The 12,884-nt window shown below is 48.7% G+C and overlaps 1 protein-coding gene across 1 annotated transcript; it reads left to right on the plus strand.

Annotated features, from left to right (window-relative positions):
* The first annotated feature begins 1,919 nt into the window (after positions 1-1,919).
* On the plus strand, positions 1,920-7,731 carry SLC25A5 (solute carrier family 25 member 5). The gene is made up of 4 exons (XM_066640002.1): positions 1,920-2,174; positions 4,985-5,471; positions 5,567-5,707; positions 7,340-7,731. The coding sequence occupies exons 1-4, from the start codon at positions 2,064-2,066 to the stop codon at positions 7,495-7,497; spliced, it is 897 nt and encodes a 298-aa protein (XP_066496099.1). The 5' UTR covers positions 1,920-2,063; the 3' UTR covers positions 7,498-7,731.
* Positions 7,732-12,884: the final 5,153 nt, after the last annotated feature.

A 12,884-nucleotide genomic window follows, 5' to 3' on the forward strand; every position in this document is an offset into this window, starting at 1 on the left:
TTGCTTTCCATTCTACCATAGAAGTGTAAAATCTATCATAAATGTTATTTATATGTCTAAGGGCCCAGTCCTATCCAACTTTCCAGCACTGATGCAGCTGTGCCAATGGGGTATGCTCTCCATCCTGCAGTGGGGAGGGCCAGAAACAGAGCTGGGGGCAGAATGGTATAGCAGAGTGGTAAGCGCATGTAAGTGCTTCGGCATCAGAGCCATGCAGGGCAGGGATGGTATTTTGCTGTCACTGCCCCAAGGAGACCTCCTCTTGGTAAGGGAACTTTGTCCCCTTACCTTGGGGCTGCATTGTGGATGCATCAGTGCTGGGAAATTGGATAGGACTGGGCCCTAAGATTCTACGGATCTTGGCTGTGAGCCTGGGGCCCACAATAAATGTTTCCAATTGAACTCCCAGCTCCTAAAGCTGGCCCTGGGTGGAAGTACCACGATACAAGAGATAGAAGATTTTGTGTACTGCTGAGGGCAGCAGAGGGAGAGATGAAGAAGCCTGACCAATTTACCAATTCTATCCAATTTTCCAGTGCTGGTGCAGCCATGCCAATGAGGCATAAAGTAGTAGGGGGGTAGTCACAGAGGTTACCTCCAGATAAGGGAACATTTGTTCCCTTTCCTCAGGGCTACATTGCAGCTGCACCAGCACTGGAAAGTTGGATAGAATTGGGCCCCCACAGAGCACAACCCACAGGAAAGTTCTCCCATGCAAGGCAGGTTGCAATGAATGGCCTTCTGCAGTGCAAGAGCCTGGCTACACAGGCCCTTTTCATTGTACAGAGGCTTCAACAGGAAGTCTTTTGGTGAACTGTGGGCCAGAAACATCAGTGTGACAAAGAGCCCAATCCTAACCATATCTACTCAGAAGTAAGTCCCATTATAGTCAATGGGGCTTGCTCCCAAGAAAGTGTGGATAGGATTGCAGCCAAAGTCTACTCACAGTGGGAAGGGTGGCCATCTAGATCAGGATTGTCAAACTCTTTCCATACAGAGGTCCATAGTGCCTCCATTCATGGTGCCTGTTGAGGGCCAAAAGTGACATCATTAGCAGCAATGACATTACATTAAGCAGTAAGTGACATCATTAATCAGAGGTGGCCAGAAACACTGTTCTCACTTAGCAACTTGGGGCCCAATCCTGTCCAACTTTCCAGCACCAGTGCAGCCACAAGGTAGCCCTGAGATAAGGGAACAAATGTTCCCAATCCTTGAGGAGGCCTCTGTGACTGCCCTGCCACCAAAGGATGCAGCTCACACCCCACTGGCATGGCTGCACTGGCCCTGGAAAATTGGATAGGATTGGGGCCTTAGAGCCCAACCCTATAAATGTCTACTCAGAAGTCTGTCTCATTATAGCTGATGGGGCTTACTCCCAGGTAAATGTCTAGAATTGCACCTATGAGTTTGTAGCAATGGAACAGAAAAAGCAAATCTCCCCAATCCTGTTATTTGGGGGGGGGGGGGAGAAGAGGGGGTGTTGGATTCCCCCTGCCTACAGTCACCAGGCGGTTCATCCAAGGACACACGTCCTGTTTCTTGGGGCGAGGGTTGCCTTAGGAACGCTCTGCCTGTGTCACTGAACGTAATGCAGGTGAGAAGAGCCCAGCCTGCATCCTCCTCCTCCTCTTGGCTCCCTGCCCAAGGGGAGAGTCGCGTCTGCCTGGTACCCACCCCGATCCAACCCTCTGGACCACCCCAGATGGGGAACCTCATGGAGACCCCAAGCCAACCTCCAGCTGTCCCCCATCGGGGGTGGAATGCAAGCCCCTTCTGCCGCAGTTCCCTTTCAGGTCCCTCCCTCCCTGCTCTGGGCCAATGGGGGCCATGGGAAGCGGCTGTGCGTCGCTGCCCCAGTTTCCCCTCCCTCCCGCCGTTCTCACGTTCGAGCCTGCCGGGCGGGTATAAAATCCGGCCATTTCAGTGGCTCGGTCTCAGTGAGCCGGCAGCCTCCCGCCCGAGTCCCGGTGCAGCCAGCCAGCCAGCCAGCCAGCCTCGCCCTCCCCGGCCCTCGCGCTCTTTCCACCGGATCCACTCGTGGGGTTTGATCCTTGGGCATCATGACCGACGCGGCGATCTCTTTCCTGAAGGATTTCCTGGCGGGCGGCGTGGCGGCTGCGATCTCCAAGACCGCCGTGGCCCCCATCGAGAGGGTCAAGCTGCTGCTCCAGGTGGGGGGCATGTGGGGGGCGCTGCTTGAAACCGAAGCGATACCAGCTTGCAGCCCAATCCTATCCACACTTTCCAGGGAGGAAGCCCGTTGACTTTAATGGGCCTTACTTCTGAGTAGGCGCTCATGTGGTTGGGGTCTCGGCTGCAGTCCTACCCACACTTTCCTGGGAGTAATCCCTATTGACTCTAATGGGACTTACTTCTGAGTAGTCATGCCTAGGATTCGGCTATTGGTCTCCAAGTGCAAGCTGGGGGAGGCGGGCTCGATCGTGCAGTCTGGGGGGGCTCGATGGGGGAAGGATCGACTTCTTAGATCACTGTCGGGAATCGGTTTGGGGGGTGGGTGATGAGCGCACTCCGCTGCGGCGTCTCCGTGCGCAAAGGCGCGCCACGCGTCTCCAGCTCCTCGCCTTTGTCTGCCCAGGCTGAGGAGATCGGGGGGGGGGGGGAGAGTCCTTTGCAAGCCGTCGCCAAGGTCGCCCCAAGGAGATGCCAGGCCCGGGCATCCCTGCCCTGGGCAAGAGGAGGCCGGCCGGCCTTTCCAGGGAGCAGGACGTCTCCTTGCGCAAGCAGAGGCCCGCGGTGCCCCTTGTTCGGGGAGGGGGGCTGGATCGCGCCTCCCCTGGCGCCCCCACGTAGAATCGGGCCTTGGGATGGGATGGGGCTCTTCCTTCCCTTTCCCCCTGCACGATCCAGGCTTGAACTCTTCGCCCTGGGGAGGCGGCGGGTCTCTGCCTGCCCCCCTCCCTCGCAGACGTCAAGCACTGCCTATGCACCAGCCTGCCGCCGTGGGGCTGCTGCTGGCGAGAACTAGTTCCGCTTATGCAAATCCCCCGCCTGGCTCTGGATTAGCCCGCGGGAGGCAGGAAGGGCGCGCGACCGAGGCCTTCCTTGCAGAGAGCAGGGCCCCGATCGCCGCCTCCTCCCGCAGTTGGCTGCACCAAGCCACATGGCAGCCGTCGCCTCGCCCTCCAAGCGGTGCCTCCTCGCCCTTGGCTGGATGGATCAGAATTCCTTTGGAAAGCCCCCCTGCCCTGAGAGATGAGGCGCATCCCATTTCACTTTGCTCCTCCTTGTAAACCCACTTCTATGCCTGGCATGACCCCGGCATCGAATCCACCAGTGGCGCAGCCAAAGGGAAGGCGGCATCAGGAAGGGCACCTTAAATCGCAGGGCAGAAAGGCTTGTGGGTGACCTTGAAGGCGAGACCAGGTCTGGGAGCCACCCATTGGGGCACCCGGCATGAAAGCCGGCTTGCTGTGGAAGTGGGGTGTGTGACTGACCGTGAGATCCAAAGGTCAGGCCCGGCTTGATGGCCCGTATCTCGGGAGAGCCAGAGTCTGCTCAGAAGTCCCTTTCTAGAAGGATGGAACAGTAGCAAGAAGAGGCCTCTCAAGGTCACCTGATAGACTGTGGTTTGGGTTGGCAACATGTGGGGCTAAAGCCACAGCCAACCCCTTATAGGGAGAAATGGGGGAGAGTTGCTAAATCTGGATGTAAAAGGGGTGCACGGAGGGCATGGCAGGTGTGAAAAGGTGGCTAGCTGGTCATTTTGAGAGGATTGGGGCCTAGCCTAGCTGGCCTAGCTCCCTTCCTGGAACCAGGGAGCTGTGGATGCCTTAAGCTCCTGTTGGTCTCCTGGGACACTTGTAGACTCCTGGGTGCCCTTGTAAAGGTCAGGTGGTAGGGGTCAACTTGCAATGCAGGTGTTATTGGTGTCTAATCCACCTGTTATCTTGCTATCTTGTTGGAAAAAGCCCAAATACAATGCAACCAGCCTAGGGAGGAGATTTACTCTTTAGATACAACTAGTCTGGAAGCCGCCTGGTGTTTCCAAGGAGGCCTCCTAAGTTGTCTAGCAGAGACATGTTAAATATCAGCTTTCCCATTTTTATTACCCCATTTCTGGCAAGCCCACAGGTGTAGACATTTGATCCCTGTTGCATATATGCAGAGTTGGGCAGAAATGGCTTAAATCCCGGGAGCTGTGAAAATTGTGCCCTGAAGGTCTTGTGTCTTTCTGGGATACCTGTTTCCAGTTCAGAGTTGGCCATTTTGACTCTTGTGCTTCAAGGGCAGTTATCCATACTTGAACCTTGTGTTGAGATGGATGAGAAAGTTCTGCCTTGCTACCTGTATGCAGGGACCATATGAGTAGGGAGTAAATGGTACCTGGGCCCAGGAGAGGGAGGTGCAGAGGGCTTAGGGTAAAAGGTGGCCTGGGAACTGGAAATTTCCTGGAATCTTAGAAAATGTTTGCATATAATGGGAAGACTGGTGTTGACATTTTGAGTAAGCCTACATAGTTTTATATACTGTAATTCATAGAAATCATGATCCAGTGATTGTAAGAAATTATGATTCAGTGGAGAAGGGAAGGGCCCAAAAGAAACTTTGTACCCCCTGATAAAATTCCTCTGGGAGGCTCTGCATGCATGCACTTGACAGAGGCCTGAGATGTCAAAGGGACATTCAAGGCCTTGTGCCTCCAGAAGGAAGAAAGTGAAACTGAACCTGCAATTTCCTGATTGGTTCTGCCGCAGCATAAATTTGCAAGTTTGTAGCACTCCCTGGCAAAGAAGTGTCAGCAGTGTTTGGTTAGGGCCCCAGAGTGACTCAAGCCTTGCAGACATTTGATCTGTGCAACATCTGTCTCCAGCAGTTTCAGTTGCTTGTTTCCCAGAATTCCCCCACACTTAACTGGAACTTCCTGGCATGCTTTGCATAACTGGCATGCCAAACTTGGATATCTTAAAGGGGAGGAGAAAGGGAATATGGCCAAACTTCACCTCTTCTTCCCTTTCCATAGGTGCAACATGCAAGCAAGCAGATCACGGTAGACAAGCAGTACAAGGGAATCATTGACTGTGTGGTCAGGATCCCCAAGGAACAAGGCTTCCTGTCCTTCTGGCGTGGCAATCTGGCCAATGTGATCCGATACTTCCCCACTCAAGCCCTCAACTTTGCTTTCAAAGACAAATACAAGCAAATCTTCCTGGGTGGCGTCGACAAGAGAACCCAGTTCTGGCGATACTTTGCGGGCAACTTGGCATCTGGTGGGGCTGCCGGTGCTACATCTCTCTGCTTCGTCTATCCTCTTGACTTTGCCCGAACACGCCTGGCGGCAGATGTGGGGAAAGCTGGGGCTGACCGTGAATTCAAGGGGCTCGGTGACTGCCTGGTGAAGATCTTCAGGTCCGATGGCCTTCGGGGGCTGTATCAAGGCTTCAACGTGTCTGTCCAGGGCATCATTATCTACAGAGCTGCTTACTTTGGTATCTACGATACTGCAAAGGGTAAGTCTTATTTTGCAGTAGCTCTTGCTTTTCCTGACATGTAAGAATAAGCTTTGACTTGGCTTATTCCTCCTCTCAAATTCCTTCCCCTGCAGGGATGCTGCCTGATCCAAAGAATACCCACATCTTGATCAGTTGGATGATTGCTCAGACAGTTACTGCAGTTGCTGGCTTGACCTCCTACCCATTTGACACAGTCAGGAGACGTATGATGATGCAGTCAGGTCGCAAGGGCGGTAAGTATCTAGCCCCCATAAAGAATGCTGGCAGACTGGCTGCCTAGAGTGCTGGATTGCTTCAGGTCTGGGACTTCATTCATTCAGAGCCAATGCTCTGTGCTGCAACTCAACATATGACTGAGACTTGTGGGACAGATTTCCCCAAGTACAGTGGAATTATTTAAACTATATAACTATTTTAATTTTTCCACATTTTTATACCACCCTTCCTTCAAGGAGTTCAGAGTGGTATACATGGTTCCTCCCCTCCTTTTGTCCTCACAACAGCCCTGTGGGGCTGAGAGCGAGGGCTGAGTGACCCCAAGGTCACCTGGGAAGTTTCATGGCCAAGGAGGGTACAAGTTCAACTCTCTAACCATGACACCATCCTGGCTCTAGTCTAAGAAGGGGCAAGGTTCTTAGGTGTAGGGCTTTTGGACATGAATAACCTGGTCTTTGTGAGTCAGTCTTGTATAAAGATAACTTTTTAACATAACTGCATCAGAGAAACTATTGAACTGCTTTGCAAGTATTGCCTGGGAGATACGTAAGACTCCCTATAAGCTTTGGTTTCTAGAAACTGGGGTTGAACAGGCCAAGTGGTTAATTCCACCCTTTTTTTCCTCTTGACCCACCTCCCAAACTAATCAATTGAGCTTAACAAAGGTGGAAATAAAGGAAGGGTTATTCATTCATATAATGTACAATGTAGCTTTACCAACAGACTTCCTATGCCTTTAACTTTCCTGAATTAATTCAAGGGTTTGGCAAATCTAAGTGCAGCAAACTATGCCAACACTTGTACTGAGTAAACTTTTCTAGCTAATACTAAAACATGCAATTCATTCACAAAAGCTGCAGTGCTGAAGTACTTTTTTCTGATTGGCCGGAACCACTGACTAGTGCTCTCAGTCAATTGGGTTTGCTTTATTTACTCCTCTGTTAGTAAAGGGTGTGTAGGCAGCCCTGTTCTCTGTGTATGTTGCTGCATCTCTCTGGCCATGTGATCACTAGGAGTGTGTTTAGGCCTACTTCACATTGACCAGGAAATCATGGAGGGGGTGTGTGGCTAGTGGTACAGTCATAAGAACAGCCCCACTGGATCAGGCCATAGGCCCATCTAGTCCAGCTTCCTGTATCTCACAGCGGCCCACCAAATGCCCCAGGGAGCACACCAGATAACAAGAGACCTCATCCTGGTGCCCTCCCTTGCATCTGGCATTCTGACATAGCCCATTTCTAAAATCAGGAGGTTGCGCATACACATTATGGCTTGTACCCCGTAATGGATTATTCCTCCAGAAACTTGTCCAATCCCCTTTTAAAGGCGTCCAGGCTAGACGCCACACCACATCCTGTGGCAAGGAGTTCCACAGACCGACCACACGCTGAGTAAAGAAATATTTTCTTTTGTCTGTTTTAACTCTCCCAACACTCAATTTTAGTGGATGTCCCTGCTTTCTCATGCATTAATTGAATGTGTTCAGGGGTGGAGTGTGCATGTAACAAGTTTCTCAGATGCATGACTGTAGTCTGGATTCCAACCCAATATGTGAAAGGTTGGGATGCAGATATACTAGTTCAGATATTGGTTTATCCCTTCTGGGATTGTGGATGTCAAAAGAATGATTTGCTCTGTTTTCTTTCTAGCGGACATCATGTACAGTGGTACAATTGACTGCTGGCGGAAGATTGCTCGTGACGAGGGGGGCAAGGCCTTCTTTAAGGGTGCATGGTCCAACGTCCTCAGAGGAATGGGGGGTGCTTTTGTCCTAGTCTTGTATGATGAAATCAAGAAGTACACATAAGCTATTTCTTCCTGAGGATGGCGCTTAACAATGTGATGTTCATGGACATTGTCAAAACTATTTATCAGTTCCCGCTGAGGTTTCTACTGGTTGGCAAAGGGGCCACAGTTCTGCTTGCCTGACCTGTTTATTGAGTCATTCCCCTGAAGATGGGACTCAAACTTATTTTTATTCAGTTAACTCCTGTTTAAAGAAGTTTGAGAGAAATAAAAAAAAAACAAAAAAAAATCTGGAGCTTGGTGTGCTGTTTCTTAATGGTTACAAATGTGTCAGATCTTTTCTGCTAAACTGGTCTTCTGACTGAGTGCAGTTTGAGCCATTAGATTTCTCTGATTAAAAGAACAGCCATCTTGCTAATGAGCCGTGAATGTCAGCTGGTAAAACGAATGGGAGAGATAAGTACAGGGTTCACATGTTTGCAGGATGGTCTTGATAGAGTCCACTTCATTCCTCTCCAAAAGACAGCAATTGAGCAAAGGCTGATCCTTCTATGCCCTTTTCCTTTCAATGTGGGTTAAGATAGTATATCTAGAGGCTTCCTGCCCCTGTCCTGATGGTGTTGCTCCTTGGCCAGATGCACATGTAACATGAGAATGCAGTCACTGCCCCAGGCAGGATCTTGCTTAGGAAGATGATAGAAATGCTGTCTTTCTGCTCACAAAACAAGACTTGTGAGCAAGGTTTGTCATTTATTCTACTTTTTAGTTATTTAAAGAGAAAGATAAATATATGTGAGGGATAGAATAGTTCCAGTGATACTTACAGGTGTTTAAAATCTGACTTCTCTTCTGCTCTAGTTAACATCTATACGTATAGCACAAATGGATGATCCTGGGTTTGGTCTGAAGGCATGTCATATAACGTCCCCCACATTGTACGTAGGCAGAAGTTGATCTGATCACAAGCTTTCAAGATTGAGTCGGTCTTGTTTGCTTAACACCATGGAACTTGCAAAATGGAAGCCAGGCACAGAATAATGGCCTGGGTCTAGAGTTGCTGGGGAAACTGACATATTCAAAACATCACTAACTCCCCCCATTTGTTTTCTGTACCAGAATGAAAATCCTCTTATGCAAAAATCCAAGTCTTTAGCTTTCTTGATTACAGCAGCCAGGAGTAAGGAATCTGTATGACTCTGTTTTGGGCTTTATTTTTCACATCAGGATCTCCTTTTATCTACAGCCTTGTGAGGTAGGGTTAGCTGAAAGAAACTGGCCCATGGTTACCCTGGGAGCTTCATGGCTGAGCAGGGATTTGCAGTTGACTTTGTGATCCAACACTGTACTCAACTCCCATACTCCCTTTCCCCCAACTCCAGTAGAAGACGCTGTTCAACTCCTGCAGTGCAGTTTCAAGAGCAATTCCAGATATAGTTCTCTAAGCTTGACCCTGAAGAGTTTGCCTGTTGTGCTGTAGTTGCTGACCGGCATCAATTAAACAACATGCTTGTATAAAGACATCTTCATAGAGCTGCTAAGAAGTTTGAGAAATCAAGTTTAGGTTGCTGAGTGTGCTGGTGGGACAGGGGCCTTGGCTCTTGGAACTGATGGTTTACTGGACTGTTCTACACTAGGTTTGGCTGGGTGCTGGTGCATCCATGAAGCCGCTATTTACATGCTCAGCTACTCCTTCCACTCCTTGCACTGGAAGAGGGGGGCAGAGCAGAAAAGGAAGTGTGGAAGGGTAGTGGGCTAGAGATTTTGGAAGTTCGTCCAACCACACTTCCTCTTCTCAGCTGCCCCCTCTTCCATTTCCAAGTCAGAGAGGGATGAGCAGAGAATGGCACCTCCCCAGGTAAGGGGAGATGGCTTTTGGCACACCATCTCAGGTGCTAGGAGGTCTTGGGCTGCTCCAGCTAGCTGTTTAAACTGCAATTGTAAAGACAACTTATAATTACAAGTAAGCAGGCTTAGTCACATTCAATACTTTCTTATCTCAAGGAAATGTAGGAAGGCTGCCCTGTCTCTTCCACCGTGTGGGAAAGAGGCAAAATGCTCATTGTGCTCCCATTTTCTTTCCAGCTTTTAAAGTCTGAATAAAATTTCACCAGTGGATGGTATTCTGTAGCCAACAGAGGCTGCTATTAAGATGCACTAATTGGGACAGGGAGTTCAGTTCCACAGGCTGGGTTGACAAATGCATTGACCTGGAACAAACTGCAAGCTTGTGCAACCAACGCACCCCCCCATTGTGATGTTGCCATATTTCACAATACATGCTACTATCTTGCAAGAACCTCTTCTGCTCTCCCCGAAATAGCTCTAATTCCTTTACCACCAGCTGTTACTACGAGAGAGCAGCCTGGATTGGAATTTCCAGTTGTTCAGGTTTACTGCTAGAACTGCAAAGAATCCAGCATGTTTGATGTGTGTAGGAAGCTTTTGCTGCAGACACAATGAGGTCCCTTGTTGGTTGCAGACCACATAATGTTGGGCATGCTTAATTCCAGTCTGAAGCAAGAGGTGTGTTTAATGTGTGTGGTTAATAGTATTGGACTCACCTTCTCAGTATCAAATTGCTTCAGCTGTGAAGTCTCAGTAATAAAAACAACCCTGTAAAGTAGACCCTTGGTCTGATAGTGAGAGTGGGAGGCTAGGCAGAGTAGTTTATAATCCCAGTGATTTCACAGCTGAAATAAGATTAAACACAGATCTCATGGTTCCCAGTGGCTATGATCCTACATACCTTGATAACTGCAATATCAGATCCTGATAAGCAAAGGCAAGAAAGGTCTTGGCCCTCTTACTTTTTTTGCAGGTTCCCTTTACTACTGTTATTAGATAGCTATAGGATCCACAGCTTCTTGGAAGCTGACAGAACATACCAAGATACAGGTCTACAGAGCTTGTGTCCTGAGTACACTTCTGAACTGCAGTGAGTCATGGACTCTTTGCTCACAACAGGAGAGGAAACTGAACGCTTTCCACATGTGCTGCCTGTGACGCATCCTTGGCATCACCTGGCAGGACAAAGTTCCAAACAACACAGTCCTGGAACGAGCTGGATTCCCTAGCATGTATGCGCTGCTGAAACAGAGACACCTGCGTTGGGTTGGTCATGTCGTGAGAATGGATGATGGCGGGTCCCAAAGGATCTCTCTATGGAGAACTCATGCAGGGAAAGCACCATACAGGTAGACCACAGCTGCGATACAAGGACATCTGCAAGAGGGATCTGAAGGCCTTAGGAATGGACCTCAACAGGTGGAAAACCCTGGCCTCTGAGCGTTCTGCTTGGAGGCAGGCTGTGCAGCATGGCCTCTTCCAGTTTGAAGAGACACTAGGCCCACAGACTGAGGCAAAGAAGGAAGTCCCATAGCCAGGGAGACAGACTGCACTTGCTCCCAGTGTGGAAGGGATTGTCACTCCCGAATCAGCCTTTTCAGTCACACTGGACGCTATTCCAGAACCAACATTCAGAGCGCGATACCAGAGTCTTTCAAGACTGACGGTTGCCAACGAATGGATCCACAATTTAGCTAAAATTGAGAAAGTCAGTGGTGTGGGAGTTGTGGATTTCATTAAGGACTCCCCTACCTTTCCTCCTGTAATTCAGGAACTGGTGACCAGCATGTGTCACCATGCTTGATATTAACCTTCAATATTTAATTGATCAAATTAATCAAGCAAAAACATTTTGACTCACTAAAAAGGTGCCTTGATTAATCAGATTTTGAACAACATGCACACACAAAGCACAGGACCCATAAAGACTGCTGATGGCGTCTCAGAAGAGGCATTCTCTCCTGTGTAAGAGACAATGGGAATGCCTCTCCTAACACAATGCCTTCCGTATGTTTCTTAAAATTCAATTTCTTTATAACTTTGCTTTTTATGATGCATATTGGTGGAATTTTAGACACCTTGAGTGTCTCTGATTTCAGAGGGGAAAGGTGGGATATAACATACAAAATAAATTTTAAGCGGTACAACACAGATGTCCATTTAAAAACAAAAATAGCTGGCTTTTTGTTTCATAAGTACTGCTTGTCCCCTTCCCCCCACCATGTGGACATGCAATCAGTTCCTTGACTAATAAACTCAACCTCATGCAATTAAAAGATTTCAATTTCTTCAATTGGGTGGTGACACTCTTCATTGCCGAACAAGCCTCACCGATTTAATTCACATCACCTGAACTATGGTTATGTTCAAGTGTCAGTTCACACATACAGCTGTGAGTTGTCACATGAAGCACACACGTGTTTGGGCCTGCTTCAGTGGTCTTCTGTGTGCACTACAAAAGACACTGGACATGCACCTAAAATGACCACTAATCAAGGTGCACCCATTGAACCAATGAGTTCCTCATAGATAAATCGCGCCAGTGAATCCCCAGTGATTTCAGGTATGCTGAAATCAGTTGAACTGTACTGCAAATGTTCCCTCCCTCTTCCAGGTCCAATTTCTCTATTGCCAAGTTTCATTATGCAATGGCTTGCTACATGTAAAACTTTTGGCATTGGACTTTGCAGTAGCTTTTGATTGCGCTACATTTCCGGTTCAGTAGTGAAAACATTTGGTGAATCATCTCTTTCACTTCTACAGAACAATCTGGTGAGTTACAACCCTCCCCTGGCAACCCAGGAATGGCCCACCTACTTCCTCAAACCATGCCAGGAGCTCTCTTTTATGACAGTGGCAGGAACAAATGGGGTCTCAAGGGCCATGTGTGTTTATCTGTTTAGCACCACTGGAGCTGTGTTGGAGTGCAGGGAATTAATTGTGAACTGCCCCATGAACACAACCCAGCCTCCAGAGAGACATCTCCCTTTCTTTCCTTGGCCTTACGGAAAACCCTGCTGCAGGCTCCAGTCAAAAGTCCTGTCAAAGGGAGTCATATAGAACCCAGTGAAGAAACCAACATCTGCATGAGCATAAATTCCATAGTCAAGTTTTAACAGGCAACACGTGGTGTTGGAAATTAGATTTTATATTGCAGCTTTGGACTCATCCTCAAGCTCCAGAGAGTCAGGATGGTGAGGTGGATCAGATCTGTAAGATGCCAGTTCAAATCCCTTCTCAGCCGTGAGGCTTCCTGGGTGATCTTGGGACAATCGCCATCTCTCAGCCTCATCTACCTCACAGGGTTGTTGCGTGAACACAAAGAGGGGAGGAACTGTGTACACCACCCTGAGCTCCTTGGAGAAAAGGCTGGATAAAAATGTGAAAAATAAAGTGTATAAAATAAATCTTCGTGGTGGTTCTGGCAGTTTCTGCCTCTCTCACAGCAAGGCCTAGTTGGAACTGCAGCTGAGATGTGGATCTGACTCTCTCAAATGCTCTGCATCTGGGACTCAAATGAAACTTTAATCCAAACACAAAAACCAGCTGAGAGGGATTTTTTTCCCAGCAAGCCAGAATTCACCTTCAGCTTCAAATCTCTTG

The sequence above is a fragment of the Tiliqua scincoides genome, chromosome 12 (assembly GCF_035046505.1).
Source record: "Tiliqua scincoides isolate rTilSci1 chromosome 12, rTilSci1.hap2, whole genome shotgun sequence".
In the NCBI taxonomy this organism is placed as follows: Eukaryota; Metazoa; Chordata; class Lepidosauria; order Squamata; family Scincidae; genus Tiliqua; species Tiliqua scincoides.

Coding starts and splice junctions, on each gene's coding strand:
- SLC25A5 (XM_066640002.1), top strand. CDS start 2,064: ATGACCGACGCGGCGATCTCTTTCCTGAAGGATTTCCTGGCGGGCGGC. Junction 2,175..4,984: donor GGGTCAAGCTGCTGCTCCAG/GTGGGGGGCATG, acceptor CCCTTTCCATAG/GTGCAACATGCAAGCAAGCA. Junction 5,472..5,566: donor TATCTACGATACTGCAAAGG/GTAAGTCTTATT, acceptor CTTCCCCTGCAG/GGATGCTGCCTGATCCAAAG.